Raw genomic sequence first — 24,076 nt, 5'->3', positions numbered from 1 at the left:
CTTTTATGCAGAGACTGTTGTGCTGCACTGAAGCTAAACAGATGCAGACACCACTGTGAATTGTGAGAACCATGTAGTGTAAAGTTATTGCCAAAAAAGAAAAGGAAGGGGGAAAGAAAAGAAAGGAGAAGGGAAAGGAAAGGAAGAGAAAAGAAGGGAAGGGAAGGGAAGGGAAGGAAAAATAGAAGGTAAAAGAAAATTAAGTGCTATCTATGGAGTCCTCATCACTGCCGCATGATGACATCTTTTTGGAGACAGAAAATGCTACATATAAGCTACTTAGAAAATTTGCTAGTCATTTTCCATATGATCAGATTTTTCCAAAATTGCTTGAAAAGGTAATTCTGACCTTAGATGCCATCAGGTGCTGTTTTAGTCTTTTGACCTTTATCCTGTATTTATAGAAAATATGAAGAATCATTTTGAACTTTTCAGAAGAAGGCCTTGAATAGTTATAGACACCCACATAAAATTTCTCTCCTTCTGAGATTTATGGAAAACAAGTTCAATGATTCTGTTTTCTCTATGTTGAGCCTGTCAAAGTCAGCATTTGAATACCTTAGAGATATTGTAGCAATGGATTCCTTTTACAAGGCTATGTATATAGGCACTGCTTTTTTCCATAATCAATAACAATGCTGTCATTGAAGCCTAAAATGTGATTTTATTAGTATTTCTCTACATGGCTTTTATATTTTCTGTTTATATGTTCTTTCCTGGCATTCTACTTGCAGATAGAGCTAAGCTGAACATCTATAATCTGTTTCTTGATAAAAAGGGGAAAGTTAACTACTTAGGTAATTTCAAATTGCTTGATATTATTGGCTTTGTGTTTCATTGCTTATGCATTTGCCCCCTTCTTAAACTTTTTTCATAGCGCTGTGCTGGGAGACACAGCTACCCCCTAATCTAGAGATCTGTATTAGTGAATTGCATCGATTGCCTAAATTGAGAAGAGAAACTCTTCTATTAACAAATGAACTCATCATTAGGGTATTCAGATGGTCTAAAATCAATACCTACAGAATTGCTTAAATTAAATAGAGACATATACTGAAAGCACATGCCCAGATATAAAAAGAAATTGTTTAATTACAGCATCTAAGTAGATTTCATTGAAATGAGTGAAAAAAGAAGAGACACTGCATCCTACAGGCTGGGCTTTCCGCTGGCAGAAAGCACCCACAGCCAGGCTGGCAGATTATGAGGAGAAAATGTCACTCAGCATCTTGCAACACCTCGATGCCTGTGTGCATTTCTAACTTCCCATCCAGGGATTCTAGGAAAATGCCACCCACTGCTGTGTTTCTAACCCTCTGGATGGGGACTTTGGAAGGTATAGGAAACCTCCTGCTTGTGAACCTTGAACCTCTACGAAGCCAAAGCAAGTTTCCTATCCTTAGGGTCCTGAGCGTCCCACATTTTAACTTAATTCACTGTTTTATACATGAGCAAAATAGGCCTGTGCTAGATATAATGGTGGCAGGAACAGTATTTTAACCACAGAGATTAGAAGTTTGATGTCAGTGGTGCACATAATAGTCACTTAATAAGCATTTGCTAGATACGTGGACCAGGCATGGCCAGGCAATCGAAGAAGACTGCACACTGCTCCGTAGGGAGAAAAACAAAGCATCTAGTGGAAATGATGAGCTTCAGGCCCACACACATCTGGACTGGCTCTGCTGCTGAACACCAGGCTCCTGTCCACAGGGCCCAGGGAGTCTGCGCTTCTCCGGTGTGAAGCTTTCACTTGACACCCTGGGATAAGCTGTCTTAGTCCCCTAACTCTTCCTGCAGCTATTGACTGGCTTGGTGCTTACTGCTCCTCACCTAGACCATGGCCTCTGGCTCCTCACCACTCAGCTGTTTCTGGATCCCTGGCTCTGTTCCTGCCCTGTTTTATGCTCTGCTGCCAGATGAATCTTTCTGAGGCTCCACTTGATCATGGCACTCTCTTTCTCAAAATCTGGGGCTGTGGGTGCAGCTCAGAGCTAATCTAGTGGTATGCTCAGGGACATGAGTTCAATCCCCAGCAACGCAAGAAAACAGAAAATAGTCCTTTATATCTTTGCCCCTCCCATTAAGTAACAATCAATCTCACCCACTCTGCCATTCAAGACCTTGTCACAGCCAGTTGAACAGCCAACCAATCACAGGTCTTATTTGTCCCTGCATGTGTGTTTTACTCACAGGGCAAACTGTGTTTTTATAGTGTCTAGCCCTCAAATGATGTGACAACAAGATCCTGTAGTGTATGCATTCCATAAAGGCTTGCTTCCTTCCTGCCATATTTTGTGCTGGGTAGAAAATCCTTTAGCAAGACCCATTTGTCAACTGGTGATGTCCTCTATAACTGAAATTTTATTGTAACTAAATGAAAAATGTACTGGCTTTGGTGAAGAAGCATGTTTCACCCATAAAAAGTCATCTGTCCACACTAATCATCCTCTAAGTGGAGTAAACACGGAGAGAGTAGGCAGAGCATCTCAGTATGGGCTTGAGGTGTTTATTTTCCCCATTAGAGGGGCCAATGTAAAGTGGCACTTGGTCACTGTTCCCCTGGGGGTTGTGGACTTGAAAATTCAATTTTCTTTCCCCCATCCAATCTGAGCCCTCTTGCCCCTGATGCTACGGAGGGCACACCTTACGAAATGACATGTGTCTTTTGGTGGGGACAATCAATACCTAATAGAAGCGCTCTCCCTACCATATGTAACTAGAAAAAATGAGAGTATTTGTAATACATAAAGATCCTGGGCAATGCATGTTATTCAAGACCTACATGGGAGTGAATGCTGATAATGCATCTTTATCATTAACATACTAATGTGTTCAGGCATTCTGTCTCTCTACAGCTCATTATACTCTGGGTGAAGAGGCTCCATTGATTTTTATCCATATGCTAAATACTGACTGGCTGACTTGCTTTGTCCTTTCTTTCTTTCTTTCTTTCTTTCTTTCTTTCTTTCTTTCTTCCCTCCTTCCTTCCTTCCTTCCTTCCTTCCTTCCTTCCTTCCTTCTTCCTTCCTTCCTTCCTTCCTTCCTTCCTTCCTTCCTTCCTTCTTTCCTTCCTTCCTTCCTTTTTTACCTTCTTGGCAAAATTAGGAAACTGGAGTAAAGACTCTTCAGGGGCCATTTTAAGGTCTGGTGTTCTACAGTTTCATATACAAACATATATGATTCAGGGCTAAATATAAAACCGGAGAAGTCTTTTTTTTTAAGAGTTTAACACACACAAAGGACCATTTCAAATACAAACACATATGACTCATATGAATCTAATTCCATTATAAAAGAATAAGATTTAACAAAGGTATAAAACTTTGGACAAGTGTTCCAGATTCCTATGACATATTTACTATGTCAAATGTAGGTTATATGGTCCCAGACATTTTGGAAAGTTCTGCTTTTGTATGTGTTCATTCAGCTGTATTCTGAATGGCTAGTCTTGGTCTGGCAGCTCATTTCAATTTTGGGCTGCTCTTCTGTGCTCTTATAATTCTATGCTCTTTGCTCTTGATAAATAAATAAGAGAGTAAACACGGCTGCTTAAGGATGATAAGAGACATTCTGTTTTCCATTCAGTACAAGGTCTTTGGTGTTTACAGCCTGCCTTGTGGCTTTACTAGCAGATGGTAGATACTTGGTGGGGGACAGAGGAAAACATGCTGGACTCCTAAACCAAAGCTTCGATTTTTCAAAGCCACCAGATCGGTTTCAAATTGTTACATTTTTAATGTGGAAAAGTGGTTTATTACACAGCTTTTACTGGAGATGTTCAACTTCTGTAGATATATTTATTCTAGCATCCTGATTAAACTTAAAGCTTGGAAATCTACAATAAACTTAGGCACACATGATACAGTTCCCAGAGCTTGCTCACTAACGATTCCAAGAGAGCACCTCCAGGCTCTAAACATACACTGAGGCTGAAAACTAGGGTCAGGAATTGATCTGAGGAAAATAGCATGATTGGATCAAAAGGGGAGAGGGATGAGAATGTATAGCTAAACTTTCCTCCAGCCTACGGCCAATGATGGAGGCAACTTGGTGATGCCTCTTCTTTGTGATATTTAAATTGGAATCCGTACTTAGAGATCTCCAGCTTTCCAGAGGAGGCTGTTATTCCTACTGCCATCATCTTTACAGAGCTAGGTAATGTACTGTGTGTTCTTTGCAGGTGAAAAAGGTGTGGTCATCCTTGTCATAGGTGCAAGGTAACCATTCACACATAACAGATAATATCCAATTTTGTTTCTTGTTGGATCTCAGGCAAGTAGCACACCCTCACTGGTATCTGATTTAAGGTCATCATGAGCAAATGTTAACCTAAGCAAAGAGCCACTGGTTTTGAAATTGAAATGCTCATAGATTGAAAACTCAAAGTATCATGGCCATTAACTAGAATTTGGCCATGAAGGATCACGTGACAAGCATAACATGTGAAAACATTGTGCTTCTACCCATCTCTGTATACTCAAGGATTTGATTATATGAAGATTACAAGTCAAAATATTTGGTATTAAAAGCAGAAGACCTAATTACATTGAAAATTTCAGCAAGTGGGTTTCTAAACAGTCACAGACCTGCCACAAGCCTATTAAAAATCACATCATATAAGCCCTAAGCAGTTTCTTATTAATCTAGTCTCTATGCTAATACAATCAAATGATAAACACAATCTTGGGAATATTAAGGCCACTGTTTTTCTATTAACCTTATATGTTATCCTATTTACTCTCCTATCATTAATGAATAAATTAAAATACCCTCTCATTCTCTAATTACTGGATAGTTTGAACATGATAATGTGTGGATTTCATTCAGTTACATTCTGTAACCTTAACAGCCTAAACTCGATTGTTTTCTGGGAGATTACAGTGAAAGGCAATGATAGGCAAACTGTTTACATTAAAAGACTCTTTCAAAATTATTGTGCACTCAGTTTCATCCTAATCCATCTGCTGTTTCTCTAGCTCTGACAGGCTGACCTCTCTTGCTGTGTGTGCCGTATTGATGTCATTACTGAAGAGGCCTTCCCTAGCCTTTCTGCTGATAACAAAGTAAATGGAAATGTGGGGAAACCTCAGGGAGGTAACAACTTGTTCAGCATGATGAGGGAGGATGGTGGCTGCAAAATAGGGCTGTCTACAGCAGGAAAGGAGTATGTGTTGTCACAACTAATGTATTCACCATCAACTCCAAAGCAGCCAGCCGATAGCAGGAGTGAAATTTATTGCACCTGTCTCATTAGCAAACTTTCAGCATAAAAAAGTGGCCTTGCACTGTAACGTGGTTACCACACCAGAACTGCGGTGGTTTCAGCTGTTACGTAATTCATGCCATTTACAATTATAAATTAGCAACCTAACCAGAGGCTGGCTCAAGGATAACGATGAAACAAATGAGTTCAAATATAAAGCCCAAAATCATGAATCTGAATTCAGAGCAAACGTTTTTGTGTGTGAGGTGGAAGTCTATAGTAAAAAATGAAATGAAATAATGAAGTGGAGGGGCAGAGCTACAGAAGTAGTTGCTTGCCAGAAGTGGAACAGGCTTGAGGTATAACCCGGCCACTACCATCTAGTTGGAAAGTCCACGTGGTCTCCAGGAACATGCTTCAAATTAAGTGCACATTTCAAAGCATACCAGGGTAGTCCTCAGGCAGTTAAATAAAACGTGGTACACTGGAGCTACTTAGCATAATGTAGCAAGACACAGCCCAATTAGAATGTCTTTGTCCTCAGAGGAAGTTTGAGTTGTTCACTTCTGCTTTAAAGCATCAACCTGCTACTCTAAGCTTTGCTAGAGCCCTTTGGCTAAGCCTGGTCACTGATTGAACATTTCCAGTCACACTAAATATTTTCTGAACTTCGAACTGGACAGAATGAAGTCATCTAGGGTTTCAGGTTAATTCATTATAATAAGAAGACATTATTAATATCAAAATCTCCCAAAGTCACTTTCTAGCAAGACCTGTTTCTTTCATGACCTTCATGGTTCTCAAGATGGCTGCTTCCATTGCTGGGTGTGAGAGAGCCATGGCCAGATCTAAAAGGGCCTCAAAACCTAGGCTTCACAAACCATCCTGTCATGAGACAACAACAGAATACATGCTTAGAGCTGTGTATTGATATCAGGCAGAGCAACATTAAACACTCGATCTATGAATATGTGCTAGAGGGTGCTTTTGAGTTGGCCTACCAGACATTCAAGAAACTTTGAGAATAGGTCAAATTTTGGATCACTTAAAACTTTAAAAACAGCAATTTTAATAAACCTGTCAATACAATTTCTTTGTTAAAAAAACATTTGAGGCTGATTAGGCTGCTTATAATGAAAGAGAAGCACAGGGTCTATATCTTTAGATCTTTTATTGAACTGCAAGCCCAGCATCAATAACTGTTTCTCAGCTGTAAATGAAAATTGATTCCAGGTTTAACTCCTCATTTGCAGGGGTTCCTTTAATTCAGAGAAATGTATGGAGAAAAATTTGACAGAAAGGAAAACTAAAGGTTCAGTGGTACGAGGTGAGAGCATGTGGAGAACACAACGCATTCCCGCTCCCCACCAACCTGTCCCAGTGGATGAGGCCGCTCCCTAGCCAAACACAAGCGGGCTCCTCTTACGCCACTGCCAGCCCTGGTTACTGACGGGAAAACAGCACTGAATAAGTGTGGATGCCAGGGTTGGATTTACGTCTATGGTGCCAAGAGCAGCAGATGAGAAGTGAAATGCAGTCATTTGGGCAATGGATGACATGCGAGCCCCAAGCAGCAGTCATGCTATTGACATTCAACTTATTTTGAAAACCAAAAAGAACATATTATAACATGCATGTTTATGCAGACACAAAGTACATAGCACTGTGCTGGATTCCAATACTTTTCTGCAATTCTGTAATACACAAGGTCGATTTCAAGTGATTATTTCTCTCATCCCAGGGTGGCTCTGGAAAGCGAAATGAGGTGAGTACGGCATCACAGTGGAATTTTACGTAAAGCCTTTCTCTAGCAGGGGCTCGAAAGGAAAACTAAGAATGTCAGTCAAAGTGTGGGACTCATCTATCCATCAACCTTCTGAGGAAAAACGTTTAGAGATGTGTAATTTTCTGGGGGACTTGATGTGGCGTCATTGGCAACCTGGCCTTTGTTCCCTGGGATCTCTGCTCTAAAATTTTTCAGGACTCAGGGAGGAGTTGAGTTTGTTCACATGTGGTGGATGACTTTGGGAGCTAGTTAGGACATTCAGTCCAGTTCCTGGTAGATCCCTACCAACAGCTAGGCTAAAATGAAGGGGAATGTTTATTTCCTCTTGGATCCAAAAAAAGGAAGATCCCCAGTAACATTTACAAGGGCCACAAGGAAGAACAGGCCCTCTTTATCTACTGCTTATGGTTTTCAAAGCACTTTCTTGTACATGATCTCCATTTGACCCTCACAATGCCCCTGTGAGCTAGACAAGGCTGTTTTATCCTAGTTTACTGGTGATAGATCTGAGACAGAGATGTTAGGCAACTTGCCCAACGCGATGCTCCTAGTATGTGAGGTTGGGACGGAAGCCCAGGCTTCTTCTCTATTACAAAGCCACGCTCTTAATGACAACACTTAAAATTCTCATCGCCAGCCGCACACAGCTAATGGCAGGACAACACAGAACCTTTTCATTCAAGTTTTTCATAAACAGGCTGTTTTCCAGGTCTGTAACTCAGCACTACTCTTTATCACCCCCTTCCTTCCGAGAAAAGGAGAAGAAAATATATCTAGAAACTCAAAGGTTTTTAGATCAGTTTCAGTAGTAGTAGCAATCCTGGTAATTATCATGTCAAGGGGTAAGCACTTACTATGTGCTACACTTAGTGTCAACTGCTTTTGTCTGTATGAGTTACCTAGTCCTTGAACCCCACTGAAACCCAACGAAACAGGTGCCATTGTTACCTCACTTTTATGGTCACTCATATCTGCTCAAGGTCACCCAGTTTGAACATGTCAGAGCTATGATTCGAACTCACATCTATGCTCTTCGTCCTCCCTCTCCTATATTGTCCCAGCATTGACACACCATCTGGGAACACACTGTGTATGTCTGCTTCCCAAATAGACATAATAATGAAAAGAAAACGTGACAGGTGATGCATATGGAGTGAACATGCACATTTTGAACGAGATTCGTCAGGGTCTAATATTTGTCACTTTCCCACTGAAATCATGGATGTACTTGATTGAGTATCTCAGACTGGAAAGAATCATTAGAAGGTGAACTCTTTTGTGGAAACTTTTTTATTGCAATCTTGAGTCTCCCTGATTAGGCGTCTTCAATTTGTATACTGTTATTCTCCCATTCTGGCTTCACGTTTCATTCTCCTCCTTAGGGAGGTAATACTTAGCTTTTGAACGTATCTTAATTACTCTGTTGGTTGTGGTACACAGGGCCTGTCTGCCTGCTCAGAATGGCTACTGCTGCTGTGGAAAAGGTCAGACTTGCGTGGGAAAAGGGAAGATTGCTCTGATTATAAGATACTGAGTACCAAAAATGCCAAATTGGAACCTGACATGGATTCTCGTCATAGAGAATCCTTTGGAAATGCATCCTCTTGGGATTGTTTAGACTCCAACCACAGCACAAGAGCTTATGAATTTCTTTTGAAAAAGACTGGTGCATACTCTCTAAACCTGGGTAATTGGAGTTTACTCACCTGTGTCAGGGTAAAATGATTATGAATGAGATGATTTGGAGATGTTTCCAGAAAGCGAATGGCTTTTTATCAGCTATGCCATGCTAGCATGAATTCAGCCACTGGGACCTGAGAATGCTTCTAACTGTGACATTGGCTCAGACCAATGGTATGGTCCAGGCTCTTGGGCACATCACTTAAAGTACAATGCTTTGGTTTGTATACTGCTCCCATCATTCTGCCACAAACAGAAACGACTGTGCAATTCTGTTGCTCAGACAGGAGGCTGAAAATTACCTCTAAGGTTTATGTTGAGTTCTAAATGAGACAAAACATCTGATTTGTGCCTGGTACAGATCAAAGGTTCTTCCAAAAATGGGAGTCTCAGTACACCTCATCCCGATGTCGCTAGATATATGACTGCCACAATTCGAAGACAAGGGAGTGGCATTGTATTATCCACATGACATTATGTTATCCTAACAGACATGATTTGGGAAGTTCTTCAATAAGGTAAACAGAATTATTCTAGGACACTGCGATTTCTCTTCTACATACAGGTGTTAAGAGCCAAGAATACATCCATGACAAAAGCTTGCAATCAAATGTTCATAACAGCATTATTACCAATGGCAAAAAGGCAGAAACAATTGAAACATCCAGCAACTAATGACTGGAAAAACAAAATGTAGTTTATCCATGTTATGGAATATTATTTAGCCATTAAGCAGGATTAAGGTTTTTATATATGGTTGAATTCCATTTACATGAAAGAGATGTTATTTTGCTCATGAGGACAAAAAATAGTTTGGTGGTGGTCAGGAACTAAAGGAAAGAGAGAATGAGAAGTAAGTTAAATGCTTAATGAGTATGAGATTTCCATTTGGGATTATGAAAAATATTCTAAAATCAGGAGTCAATGCACATTTTTGTGAATATACTAATTGAACATGAGGAATTTCATTTGCTACTACATTGTGCACTTCAACATGAGGAATTTCATGTTAAGTGAATTTTACTACAATAGAAAACAAAATTATGTTTATTAACGCAACTTTGGAAGATAATGGTAGACCTCATAAAACCAGAACTCACCAAAATGTGGCTGCTATTATTGCCACCTTTGCTGTAAAAGCTCACAACCTTTTAACTCATCCTCAAACTAGGGATGGCTAGTTTGCAGACACTATAACTTTGTGCCCACTTCTTGCTTGCTGGACTCAGGGGTTTTTCATTTTGCTTGCCTTGAATTTACCAGTTCTACTTCCTCATCAAATTGTGAGAAGCTAAGCCTTGTTGAGGAAGACATAACCAGTATAAGGGCAGGAGATCAGGAATGGCTCCATTCATCAATCTGATCATCTGAGGGTCTTACGTAACATCAGCACAGGTGCACTGAAAACCTGGCTGACTCAGGCAATGGGCTGGATGATCCTTATTAAGGTAAGTGCAGAAAATGACTTTATGAGCTAAAAAGCAGAATGCATTTATATAATAACATAGAGAGGAGGAAGTCAATATGTACAATATACTTTCACTTATTGTTGAAGTCAGCTTTAAACATTTCCATTAAAAAATAATGCTGCACCTGTCAAAATCTATGATCTAGGTTGTTTTGTTTGGTTTTTGTCTTACTTACGAATCTTATGATCTTGTCATTGATGTGTAAAATGCAGAAAGCAGAAATGATCACAAATTAAGTGCACACTTTACATTTGCCTTGAGGTTCACAGCTCAAGGAGGAAGGAGACTGTTTTCATTCTGTAAATGTACAGAAAGCCCCTAGCAAGCAATCATAAAATTGGTTTAGGCCAGCGTGGTGGCGTCCACACTTACTGTGTGCATATTCTCGATAAAGTACCCAAACTACAAGTTTCACTTTTTTCATATAATCAAAATAACAAGTAATTTTTCTCTATTCCATATTTGAGGGCATTAGCATACCCAGAAGCACCCCATATACAAACAGACCTCCCTCACAGAGGAAACACACAGTCAACATTCACACCACATGATGCTGCTGTTCTCATGAGTCATAAAAGCTATGGTGGCCTTTTCAAATCAAGAAGTCCCTTCTCTTTGGAAATGCTGAAAGCAAACACTCCTGCCTTCTCCTTTGCTGGGAAAGTACTGGAAATACTTATGGAATGCAGAACGTAGGACAGACAAATGCAGCAGCAAGTTTCTGTCAAAAGCTGCTTGCCTGAATGAGCTGCAGGGTGTGAGGTATTGGTTTTCAGCTGCATTCAGAAGTGGGGCGCCTGGGAAAAGTGATTGGGGCAGTCCCATTGATACCTAATTAATGAGTGCAGGCTCCAAGCCACCCTGTGGAGTCACCAAATGAACACTAGTCTTCACCCTAGACAAAAAAGCAGTTCAAGGGAAGGAAAGACAACCTTTCTTAGTGATCACCTGTATTTGTGCATGGAAAGAAGAGAGAGATGGGGGAGGTAAGGCAGTTTTAGGGAGTGTTCCATCTTCTTACTGTAGCTTTAATGAAAGCAGGAGTTGAATGGACCTGCTCCAGAACAGGGGTCCATCTTTGCTCCTTTTTCCTTTCTCCAAAGCCCAGAGACAAAGCACCGAAGTGGCCTGTGTTTGGCAAAACCATTCCAGTTCTTTTCTTCCCTCTCCTCCATTCCCAAACCAACCCTAAGCTGCTCCTACCTGGTAGAGCTCCGTGGCTGTGCACTGAGTGGTCAAGGTCTTCACAGGTTCAAGGTCATCTTCATCACTGCTCAGCTTTAAGTCATCTTCAAGCATCCTGCAGAGAAATCAGAGTGGCGTTCACATTAGAAAGTGTCTTTTCTAAATCCCCCTCCGATACATTTTGTAAGGAGGGTAAAACATTGAGCTACTGTCTGATAGCTGTGATTCTGTCAAAGGTGCAGAGGGAACCAAGATTCTTTCAACTAATTAGATATTTGAGCTCTTATATTTATGTCACACTCCACACATCTTCCCCCTCTACATTCCCCTAAATCAAGGGAGAAAAGACTATTTCAATGTCTCCAGAGATTACTGGAGTCTATATATTTTTTGACTACTAAAAGTGCAATAAATGTACTGATCAATCACTGTGTAGGATCCAGGTGGGACACGGCATTGGATCCTCACAGGACAGGGTGCTTTAAGTCTGCCTCACAAGAATAGGAGTATGCTAATAGCCCCCAGCTCTAGAGCTGTTGGTGAGGTCTGCTGGGGTTCCCTTCACGGAAAACAAAAGGCCCAGTGGACTTTCCTTTCACAGCCCTCCGTTGCTGGACAGCTCAGTGGCCACGAAAGAGCTGAGCAAGAAATAGTTAATGGTCATTAACCTTTTGATATATGATTCATCTCTTTCTGCAAAAGTTGATCCAAGAGCTGTAAGCCCATGATACGGATAAGAAATCTTTCTCTCCTAAAGCAAGGTACCTGAGAAATATGAGGGGTCTGGATCTGGGTGATAAACTAGCACTTTCAAAATTGTTTATTGAGCACACTAAGTCTTTTGTTTCAACAGTGGCATTAATTCTAATGCCATCTATCCTCACTATCACCAAGATTGAGCTTGAGCAGGAAAATGGCTTATTTTCATTAATATTCCAGGTACACGGCCTTCAAAGATCAATTGTTGTTCATATTTTCATTTATTAAATACAACTTCAGACTTCTCACCAGGCATCGAAGAGGGGGGCAGGCTCAATCTCCCTGGGCTCATTCCCAATTCCCAAGCATGCCATTCTCTTTCTTGCTTCTAGGCTCAGCTCCAAGGCTGGAATTCCACTCCGTAAATGTGGCATCCTACTTCCTCCCCACAGCTTGGTCACATCCCACTTTTCCACAAACATTTTCTAGAAAGGATATGGTTTTCCTCTGTTGCCTCTTCCCCTGTCCCTGGGTAAATCACACTACTGTTTTCCACTCATGCCCTCTGTCCCACCAGTCCTAATTCCCAGAGGAGTAGTCGGAATACTGTATCCACCACTGTCTTGATCGCAGTTCCTTTCCAAGAATAATACATTTGCCCAGTCTCATTTTGTAGACACAGAAAGAAAGGTTCAGAGAGGTGAATCCTATATCTAGTTAGTGCCAAAGCCAGTCCTAAAATTCTCATATCTGGATTTCTCACTATGTATGTTTTTCCGGGCAGGGGAGGACAGCAGAAAGGAAAATGCAGCTTCTACTTTGATGAATAAAGGAGGTTGTTATGTTATGTTAGAAGTTACATAACAGAGAGGCTCAGGTTAGAGTGGGTGTACCATGATTCTCCTAAGGGAACTCAGATCTCTCTCTCACCCTCGGCTGCCTAGGTTGGGGATGTGTTCTCCGAGGTATGAGAACCCTGGTAAGAGAGAGAAGGGCTGATTGGTGGGAAGGCCAACTGGTAGAGTTGGGTTCACACAAACAAAATTTCTGGGATTTATGACTATCCTTCACAAGACAAATGGATGTTTTGAAGATCTTTGACAAGGAGAAAAATGTATCTTGGTATTTCTTTGAAGTTACAGGCTTATGATTCTGACAAATAGTTTTTTATAACAAATTATGGGAAATGAAGACTTATCATTCTTATAAGCTATATAATTCAAATATTTAAAAACCATCCCTCTTTATCATTACAAAAGGTTTGCCTCTCTCTCTCTCTCTCTCTCTCTCTCTCTCTGCTTTATGTGTGTGTCTCAATACACATAGGAAATTTATCCATGTTATAAGCGTTGAGCTAGGTATGGTGGTATATGCCTGTAGTCCCAATACTCAAGAGCCTGAGGCAGGAGAATCACCATGAGTTCAAGGCCAGCCTGAATTGTATAGGGAAAACCTGTCTCAAAAAACAAACAAAACCCCACCAACACCCCCCCCACCAAAATATTATATCTAAGTGTTGGAAGAAATAAATGATGAAAGGTTCCTACAATTAGAATTAGTGCAATCAGAAAAAGTGCAAAATACTTATCAGCTATACAGAATTGAGTCGTGATAATGACCCTATGATGATGGTCTCTTTGTAGCCTTACTTTCCAGACCACGTCTCTGAGGCTTAGAGCAATTACAGAACTTGCTCATGATAGCACAGCTAGAAATAAATCATGGAGACAAACATGGGACCCACATGGTCCCCAGGCAGAATTTAAGAGTATATAATGTTTGTCTAATGGTCAAAATTTATCAAGTAAAATTAACAGCAAATATCAAAACCAGGTATGAAACATGGTGAAACCAGGTGAACATGGCATGATTGCAGGTTAGTCAGAAGCCCCAATACCTTGGAGATGTCACATACCAGCTGTGAGCCTCATCTGGGTCCCTCATCTATTCAATAGAGTAGCACTCTGGCTGTCTCACAGGATGATGGTAACAAGAGCTAACACATGTGAAGCGCTTTATGAAAACACAAAAAGAATGCAGGGTATCTTAAGTTTGGAAAGATGCCACCTTGGTGGAAATCAATGGACATCATCAATACAATTAACCAATTATCACAAGGCGAAGTCTCTGTGCAACCCGGCTCCTCTCATGTGAATTTGCTCAACTGGAAGGTAAGCCATGGTGACTCGGGAAATATCTATCACCATCTCAAGGCTGGCTTTAGGAATGGGTTCACTGTATTTAGGTTCCTATTCTTCAGGCAGAACAAATGCACTCAGAGGCAGAGCAGCAACCCCCAAACTCAACGGTTATTTCACACCTCAATAATGCTATGGATTCCAACATGGAAATCAAATGCCCTCCAATGTGCAATTCTGGAAATAGGCAGGCAGTCTATACAGCGATGGACATTAACACTCGCCCATGCAATAAACTCATTATGAATTTGGTTGTTAATAAAGGACAGTTTGATGTATATATTCAGGTCCTAGTAAATACAAGTCAAGGAAGTAAGTAGGGAGGCAAAAGCTAGCTACTTATCTCAGGAGGTATTAGGCATTCATTTCATTCCCCTCCTTCCCTGACCTATTAAGCTTTATTATTGAATATACATGCACTTGTTTGCATTTTCATCCTTGTCTAATGCTGAAAATTACTCTAGGGAAAGCATAGGATTATGAAAGATTTTGAATTTAATTATTATTCCAGCACCATTCACACCCACTGCAGTTAAGTTCATCTCAGCAGAAAATGGTAATCTCTTTTCATGAGGTTATAATTCCACAGGCAAATTTTTCACATACTGTATGGCCCAAAATGTGGAGAAAACAGGACATATGAGTGGACATATATGCATGAGTAACAAAAGTAACAACTGTCCTTCAACTTTTCAAATAGATGAAAGTAGAACAATGTAGCTCTCCTTAATGATTTCAATTGTCAGTTCAGGGACTACTGATTTTCAGTGTCTGTCACTGTATGAAAACACTGCTTTCTTTATTACTAGAGTTTATAATTTCTATAATATTAAGTTGAATAAACCATGAAACTGTCCAAAAAAACTAAGTCCTTTCCCAGAGGAGATGACCCTATAAAACTCAAAATAGTACATTTGCAGCAGATGAGAAAACAGAGGCTGGGTGTGATGGCACATACCTGTAGTCCCAGCACTCCAAATTGAAGCAAAAGGATTGTAAATCCCAACCCAAACTGGCCAATTTAGTGAAACTTTATCTCAAATTAAAATTTTTGAATATACTAGGTTCAACCCTTAGATACAGACAGACAGACAGAGACAGAGACAGGGTGACAGAGAGACAGAGACAAACAGAAACAGGTAGAGACAAACAGAGAGAGACAGAGACAAAGACAGAATTAAGGAGGCACTGAAAAAGGGAAAAAGACTTCTGCCAACATCTTCTCTGCTCCTGTATCTCAAGCTGAAACCCAAAGACTCTGCTCTGGAGGGTTCCTGAGCACTATGATATAACAGGTTTCATGTGAGCTGTCACCGTTAACTCACAAGACTACTTTTCATAAATATTGTCAACATCCATAGTAGAATGCTTAGGTGATTTCAGAGAAAGAGAAGTGCAGGGCTTAAACCCAATGAAGGAGGAGTCTATAGACATGAAATCTTTGGTTGAGGCAGCACAGCACGGGAGGAGGAGCACGCACTGTATCGCTGTCACTTGGTCATATGGTGGAGATATCTATAACAACCACAACCCTTTGTCTCGTGGGCAAACTGCTTTGGATATTCAGGATCTTAGTAGATAGGAAGACTTGACAGTTTGGAGTCGCTTTGCTTCTTCCGGTACCTTCTACCTGGTAGTCTGAGTCTTGTTTTCTGGAGTCCACACTCAGAGACCAGACTTGTAAAGGTGAGGAGCTGGAGCCAGAGCTGCTGCAGGATAGAGCAAAGCTGTCTCACTCAGGTTTTATGCTCTCAGCAAAGGTGAGTAACCATAGCTTCTGGCCCAAAGATTTCAGGAACTTCTGCTCACCAGTTTAGAGTACAATTGCCATCCGAATTACCCAGAGCTGATGCTACCAGAGTAAGTTTCTGATGGTTTCAAATGCATCACACAGTGGGACTTGGAGATAATAAAATACCCCATAGAGGCTAGCGGATGCCTGAGGACTTGTCCCTTCTCACCAGTCTGCTGCTGCAGGAATTTTCTAGATTAGTAACTTGGTGCTTTTGAAGCTTTAATGGCCCTTCCTTTTCATAAAGCAAGCCGTAAGGAATGAAACAAGGCTAATTTAGAGTTACTCAGGGAATCATTTTTTCCTACCTAGTTCTCTAAATTCTCCATACCACTGAATCATTTGCTGGTGGTAAGGCAGATAGGTGACAAGGAAGAGAGTTGTTATTTCAGGAAGAGCCACATTTACATTGCCAAGGTTTTAACTTAGATGTTTCTGATACAATGACTACCTCACCATAAATCCTGAAAAACCGAATCCAAGGGCTGTGACAATGACAAGTAGTTGGAAAATCTTTACTATCTGCCATAGGGATGAATGTCCAAGATCTATCTAGCCTAGTGCCACCCACTGGGCCCACAGCTTGGCACTAAAGCAGTTTATGCAGCCTGGCACAGGCATGCACATCAGGGAAGGAATATCCTCTGTAGCCAAGGCCTCCTAGACTAGATTTCAGAAAATAGCCATCTCAGAAAACTGTTTTGGCTCCTTTGCATGAAGACTAGGGGTTCTCTTAGGGACCATCTTTGGCAAAATATAGCTCCGTCCCATTTCCATAGCATTCATGAGTTAAGGACAGGTTTCACATTGTTAAATGTTGAAAAAATCAAAAGAAGAATATCACTTCATGATATATAAAAATTGTATAGAAGTCAGATTTAACTGTGCATAAAGTTTTATTGAAACACAACCACTTCCATTCATTATGTATTGACAAAGGCTTTTTTTTTTTTTTTTTTGCTACAATGGTTAGGGTAAGTAATTGCAACCAAGATGAAAAACTAAAATATTTACTATTTGAGCTTGTCTTAGTTACACTTCTTGTGGCTCTGACTAAATACCTGGCACTAAAATTTAAAGGAGGAAAAATTTAGATGAGCTTATAGTTTGTAGAGTTTTCAGTGCATAGTCAGCTGGCTCCAAAACAGGATAATGTAGCAGAAGGCCATCACAGAGGAGAAATAGTCCATGGTGTGGCAGGTAGGAGGCAGGAAAGCAGCAAGCAGCAGCCTTCTTTCTGTCCTTTTCATATTCCATCCAGGCTGCAAATTTATTGACAGTTGCCACCCACAGCCAGAGTGGGGCACCCTTAATCCCAGTATTATACCCTTGATCCCAGTGTCACACTCCGGCTCCAAGTATGACATACTCAATCCACATTCACACACCCTAATCCAGTTGATTTGGAAATTGCCCACTTATGATCATGTGAGGCTTTGAAGGGACATCTAGATACAAACCATAAAATATTCTTTACAGAAATACATTTGCTGACGCCTATATTAAGCCAATGGTGTTCCAACTGTTAAACTCAAGTATCTTTCCCCATGCTAAATGAAATCTCAGGTAGAACCCCAGGTAGAAATAAATGAAAGCAGTGCTGCTTTTGAGAGTGCCATAGTTTGGAGGATCATAGTCTGAAAACAATTTCTGCAGCCAAATTTTGTTTAATGGACATAACCATGACTCTATGGCCATTGCCTAAGATTCTGTCAGAGAGCCTGAGTTCAAATTACTTAACCTCTTTGAACTTCAAGTTACTCCTTCATGCAATGAGAATAAAATTACCTGTCTCAAAGATTCAGTAAGTGTTGAATTGTTGAAAACTGAGCTCCTAAAAAGCAGTTTTATCAGCATTTCTGTTGTTGATAGAAAAAAGTACCTGACACTTGCAATTTAAAGGAAAAGAGGATTAATTTGTCTCATGATTTTAAGACATGCAGTCTATAGGCCTGGCTGGCACGAAGACAGGAATACCATGACAGTAGGTTCTGGTGTAACAAAGATTGTGGCTGGGAATCAGAGGAGGGAACAGCGGCAGAGAGGAAGAGACCAGGGACCAGATGTAGTCCAAAAGGCCATGCCTCCATGAGCCACTAAGGCACACCCTGAAGTGTGCTTCACTGATTTCCTATGCATCTCTTAAATCAGTCAAATTGACAATCAAGATTAACTCTCAGTAGCAGTAAGGAGCAAGGAAGAATAGCTATTGTTTTTCCAGGCATAGGCAGAGCACACACACATTTATACTGCACACATAAGACAATGCTAGTAGTGTGAACCCTGATCATAAGACAATTTATTTGGATCAAACTGCCACTTCCTCAGCCTAAGAGATTCAGATGATTTTCAACAATATGTCACATGTACCAAAACACTATTTAGGTGTGCATGTGTGTATTTATGGGTTTGTGTGTGTGAAAACATCTAAAAGAGAACTTCTCTGGAGAAAACTATAACCTAGTGGATCAATCTAGAACTGAAAAAATGCAGGGATAATTTCAAAAATGAGAAACTTCGATTTAAAAAAATAAAAGACCCCAATAGCCACATGTGGTGGTGTATGGGTCTAATACCAGCATTCTGGGAGGCTGAGGCAGGAGTATTACAACTTTGATCTCAGCCTGAGTAACTCAGGGAGACCCTATCTCAAAATTTAAAAATTGAAGAAGATATAACTCGGTGTCAAGGTCCTGGGTTCAATTCTCCATACTATCAAAAACAAAACAAAACATCCTAAGCTTAGATTCACTCTTTTATAAGACCATAAAAGACATCCTGAAAGAATTTCATTTGTCATCTAAGCAATATAGACATACATCCAAGTGACATCATAGAGATTCATTTGTTCATTTAATGCACACGACATTTGTGGTTTTGCTGAAAGCAATGAAAAGAGATTGACTGGAAGAAGGAGGCAGTACGGAAATAAGCTAGACCATCACTGTAGTAGTCCAGTTAAGTGTTGTGACTTGGGTCACGGAAGGGACAGTAACAGCCAGGAAGACAGGAGACCCAATTCCAGAAAGATTTTAATGGTTGGAGTCAACTGAATCTGTGCACTGAAAATCATGACACCGAAGGCCACCTTCGCCACCCAGAGCACTAAATTGACACTAGCTACCCTGCCACATGCCAAACATTCCCTGGAACTAGGCTGCCTCTTTATATTGAGTGTCTCTTGCTTCTGATGGTGTTTCAAATACATACACTAGACCCTTTGCTGCCAGGCAGGGGGACATTTCTAGTAGTCAACCTCTCTTTGGAGACAGCCTAGTTATCTCCAAGACAAATTTCTTAGCAAGAAGCAATCATTGGGGGTTATCTTTCTTAGGCTTCCTTCAGTTTCTTAGGGAAACCACAGCTGACTGGGGAAAAGAAACTTTTCTTTTACTTCCAAAGTACCTCAGGATCACAGAGGGTACTTCATTCCTCCCCCGTCCATCAGCTCCTAATTGTTAGAGGATTAAGTAAAGAACTACTTTAGGGAGCTGGGCCATTAATCTCCAACTAAGGAAACTCTTCAAAACAACTAAAATACTAAGTTGCTGTTAAGTGCACTACAACTCATGCCTGCTGAAAGCTACTGTGTCTTACATTAAACTCAGTGGGAACAAGGACCAATTCTTAGCTCTATCAGTGGCACTGCAAATTCTCAGTGGCTGATAACACAGCACTTCAGCTTGGAGTGCCTTAAACTATTTCTCAAACCCATTTGTAGAGAAAGGTTGTCAAGAAAGGCTGTTTATCTGCATTGACACAGATGAAGACAGGGTTTCCTTTATGTGAATGCTTAAGGATTCTACATTTTATTTCAGATAAAGTAAAATATTTGCTTTTGACAATTTAGGCTCAACTAACATGTTGGCAGCAATGTTGCTGTTGCTTATTAAAATCTTACCCAATTTGTATGTTTAGCTCTTTCTGCTGCATCAGAGTGAATCTCCACACTTTATAGAGGAGGTAGATTGACTTATAACCCAGACTGATAGTGTTTCAAGTCTGTAAAATTCTGGAATTGGCACATGTGGCTCAGAATCCTATAAGCATTCCAGCAGTGAGTATCAGTTCTGTTTTCCATGTACAGAGATATGAAACAGAGCAAGGTCAAAGCCAAGTCCTGGCCAGGCTGACTGGCAAAGTGAGATCTACTTTTAGATTTACACGGTCTAATGCTTACATAGCAAAAGATAGAAAGACCTGCCAAAGGTGCCAGTTCTCTCCCTGTCCGTGATTCCATGCACTGAAACAGAGGATTCCACAACAAATGGAGATGTCAAGGGCCCATTCGGGATCTTGGTTTTAGCCTTTTCCAGTAGCTGTGGTTCTTGTCAATGGGAGAAGGGATTTACCTCCTCAGATCCTAGTAGGCAACAGGACCCTCTCATGACAGCCTTTCACAATGGCAAGTTGGAAATGGCCTTGAAGTCTATCTCATGATCTATCTTCCTGTCCTGTCATCTGTAGGAAGCATCACTAGGTATTCTGCTGAGGCTCACATCAGCTATGGTCCAAGTCTCGGTCTATGTGGCCTATTTGCACTCCCACAGGTCTGTGCCATGCCATCCATGGTCAACACATCTGCATGCAGTACTGGACATCCTAATCAGTTGATAACTACCCCTTACAGTGGCTACTTTTGAGATTCCAGGGCCCTGCTATACATTCTCATTTATTAATGTTTCAGGGCAAACAAAAAATGCTGTCTAACTAAGGCTGGGAGTGTCATTAATACAAACAGAACAACAGTTAGTGGACTTGTCTTCCTGGAGGGATACATGTGAGCTAAGCTGGTCGTAATCTTAGTCCCCTTTGAGACAAGGGGAAGTCATTGACTAGAAGTAGGCACTGCTCAGTGTCCTCAAAGTCAGGTAACTGACTTGCATGTGACTACTGAGCATAGTGCAGGGCCTGGAACCACCTGAGTCTGGTCTGCCATCACATAGGGCCAAATCTAAGCCCTCACCAACTGTGACTCCTCAGATCAAATTCCTTTCATTTTACATGTAAAATGGGGACCCTAAGGAACACTGTATAGGATTTCTATAATGATTGACTGAAATATCTCATGTCAGTATTTCTACCACATAACTGTCAGCCAATTCTTATCATCTGTTGTGATTATTAGATTAAGATAGTCAGCCTGGATGAATCTGAATACATCAAATATTGTTTTATTTGGAAACACAGAAATTTAGAAAAATGTATTCTCAAGCTAAAGAAAAACCTGAAGGAAAAGAACCAGACCTTTGCCGCAAATACCTGTTGCATTCCAAAAATTGAAGGAGATCATTTTTTTTAGTACAAAATGAATCCTTGTTAATATAATTATGAACTTTTTGAAATATAGAAAATTCAGATCTGTACAAAATGAAGCTGAGTGTTATATCATAAAATATTAATATACCAGACTCCAAGAGTACAGAAACAGTTGTGTGATGAGAATTTTGTTTCTATGATGTATTATATCACCAACAAATAATATGATAAAACCATATGATGATATCAAGAGATGCCAAAATATACTTGACAAAAGTGCTCATTCATTCTGGATCCAGTCTTTTTTAAAACCTAGGTAAAGAATACTACCTTTCTGGGTAAAGAATATGTAAAAGTAAAACCATCAACCCAAGGTAGGATTTAGTAAGTATGGAAGGTTCAATTAACTTTTGAACATATATTTTGAAACTAAAATGGAATCACAGATGACTGTTTCAAGTGTTTTTAAAAATGTGTATTAATGTTGATTCATTGAGTAGACAGAAGGAACACAAACAGATTAATATCATCCAATGTCACAATTTGTTCTGATAATTACTCCAATTTAAACAGTCTTGAGACATCACATCTGGCTTCCACAAGGAATTTTTTTTCCATGTAGGTAGATGGAATTAGAAAATGAAACTAAAAGTCTCAGTTTCCATTTCCATGGTTCATAAATTATTAACCATTTAAAAACACATCGCTGTTTTATTGACATTCATGACTGTCTGCAAGCTTTATAAATACAAAGATGCTAGGAAACCTGACAGAAAATGTGATCCTATTGTTCTAACAAAATGAGAATTGTTTTAGAAGGGGCTCCACAATGTCTGAGCATATATTTTCCCTAAGTAACACTATGAGGCATGCATTTCCCTTGAGAAGTCAACATTTATGTTGATGTTCTTGGCTGCAGAGCCAATCCTGCACTGGCTCTAATACAGAAGAATTTTCTGAACATTTTGAGTAATGGGATTGAAACGATTTAACGGCTCCTTCTGTGCATGTTAAATGAGTTGCATGTTATATTTAGCGTTTGCAGAAAGTTTGTTTGCCCTATGAATCATAGCACATGGCACAATCACACTGATGTGGAAAGCCAGCCATGTTGGGTCATTCTGGCCATCTTTCTCCAAATTTCAACTCAGGGTACATGGACCCTCTGGGGCTCACCAACACACCACAGCAATTTCCTAACCCTATGGCCATGCCAAACACATACAAGGCCATCATCTTAGCTCTGTCACTGACTCCCACAGAAGGCCTGGACCATGTGACTTCTCGAAGAGAGAGAGTCTTAAGATGAGGGAGGACTCCATCAGGGACATACATGCCTACTCTGTTGTGTACTACCATTTATTAAAACATTAAAAGGGACTGGCTTTCTTGTTCTGAAACACACAAATGACCCAGGTGTCTAGTGATCAAAAGCTCTAATAAACCTAATTTTGTAAGGGGAAATACCATGAAAGGGAAAGGTGAAAAAGGAGCTAGATGAACTAGGGGTCCAGTTAGGGCTCTTGCACATAACTTGCAAATGTAGACAAACTAATTGACCTGTCTGAAGCACCTTCCCTTTGGGGGGTCTCTAATGCAAGCTGATAACTATATACTTTGCAAGGTTACTGCAAAAAGTAATATAAATAGCATGAAAAAGTGATTAATTGTGAATATTTAATAAATATTATTTCTTCCACCATCATTGATATTAGAGCAAACTTGACCCTGATTCTGACATTGATGCATTCAGAAACAGCCTTAGAAGATTTCCTGCAGAGGAAACCACCAGATTTCTGCTTGAAGAAAGTTTAAGCAACAGCAGAAAGCTGTCAGTGTAAGTTTAACATGCCACAGGTGAGCATCTTCTGAAACTGGATACCTGTTCTTTACTGATTTGGCTTCATGTACCTAAGTGTCATTTATGAATACTGCCCAAGCACTAGGTTATTTCTATCCAGTTATTCATAGATTCACATTCCTGAAAGATGGGCAAAAGAAATATAGATGTTTACAAATACAGGTAAGCAGAACAGTGGCAAATCCAATCTGGCTAAAAGGTATCATTTAGTATCTACAACCGCACAATCTATTCAGGATAAAAATATAATCACCACAAATAAAATTGCTTTGTCATTCTGAGAATAATACGTTAGTAAAATCAAAGCATCTTGAACTTTTCATGTTTGAGATGTAATTATGACTTGAGGTCTTATCCCCTGGTTCTGTCTCACAGTAAATCTAAGTCAGCCAATACTAGCTAATAATAACAGACTTACTGCGGTAAGCTGAATGCATGCCAAACATTTACTTTTCTAAGTGTTCTGATAGACCAGCTCATTAATTCTTCCCAGGAAATTTGGAAACTTGTACTTATATTTTCTGTTTTCAACAGAGGAAACTCAGAAACTTAGAAGCCTAGGAAATTTAGGAAGATAACTCACAGGAGAAAATATCTATCATATATAAGATTCTGGTGTATAAAATATATAAATTACCTTGGAAACTGGACAATAAATGACAGATTAAACAGTTAAAGAATGGGCAAAAGAATGTGGACCTTTTCACATAGAAGACACCACCGATGACTATTTCTGCTTCCCTTGAATTCATGTGTTGATCTCCACTCCGCAGTGTGATGGTGTTTGGACATGTGGCCTCTGAGAGGTAATTAGGCTGTGAGTGCTCCCTCATGTCAAGATCACTGCCATTCTGAGAGGCACAGGGTAACTCACTTCCTCTTGGTTTTTTTCACCATGAGAGGAAACCAAGAAGAGGGCCATCAGCACAAGCCAGCCATAC

At 40.2% G+C, this 24,076-nt stretch overlaps 1 protein-coding gene across 6 annotated transcripts in view; it reads right to left on the bottom strand.

Moving 5' to 3' along the window:
* The window catches only part of Aff2 (ALF transcription elongation factor 2), a 468,295-nt gene that overhangs the window by 92,733 nt on the left and 351,486 nt on the right, over positions 1 to 24,076 (bottom strand). For all 6 annotated transcript variants that reach the window (XM_063246498.1, XM_063246500.1, XM_063246499.1 and 3 more), the window contains one exon: positions 11,345 to 11,441. In XM_063246498.1, coding sequence (XP_063102568.1) covers positions 11,345 to 11,441 — 97 coding nt within the window. The remainder of the gene's footprint in view (positions 1 to 11,344; positions 11,442 to 24,076) is intronic.

The sequence above is a fragment of the Cavia porcellus genome, unplaced genomic scaffold (assembly GCF_034190915.1).
Source record: "Cavia porcellus strain 051 isolate PalLab524CR breed Dunkin Hartley unplaced genomic scaffold, mCavPor4.1 scaffold_3, whole genome shotgun sequence".
NCBI classification, from domain to species: domain Eukaryota; kingdom Metazoa; phylum Chordata; class Mammalia; order Rodentia; family Caviidae; genus Cavia; species Cavia porcellus.
Note: the sequence above shows the minus strand (reverse complement) of the source record. Positions and strands in the feature narration are given on the sequence as shown.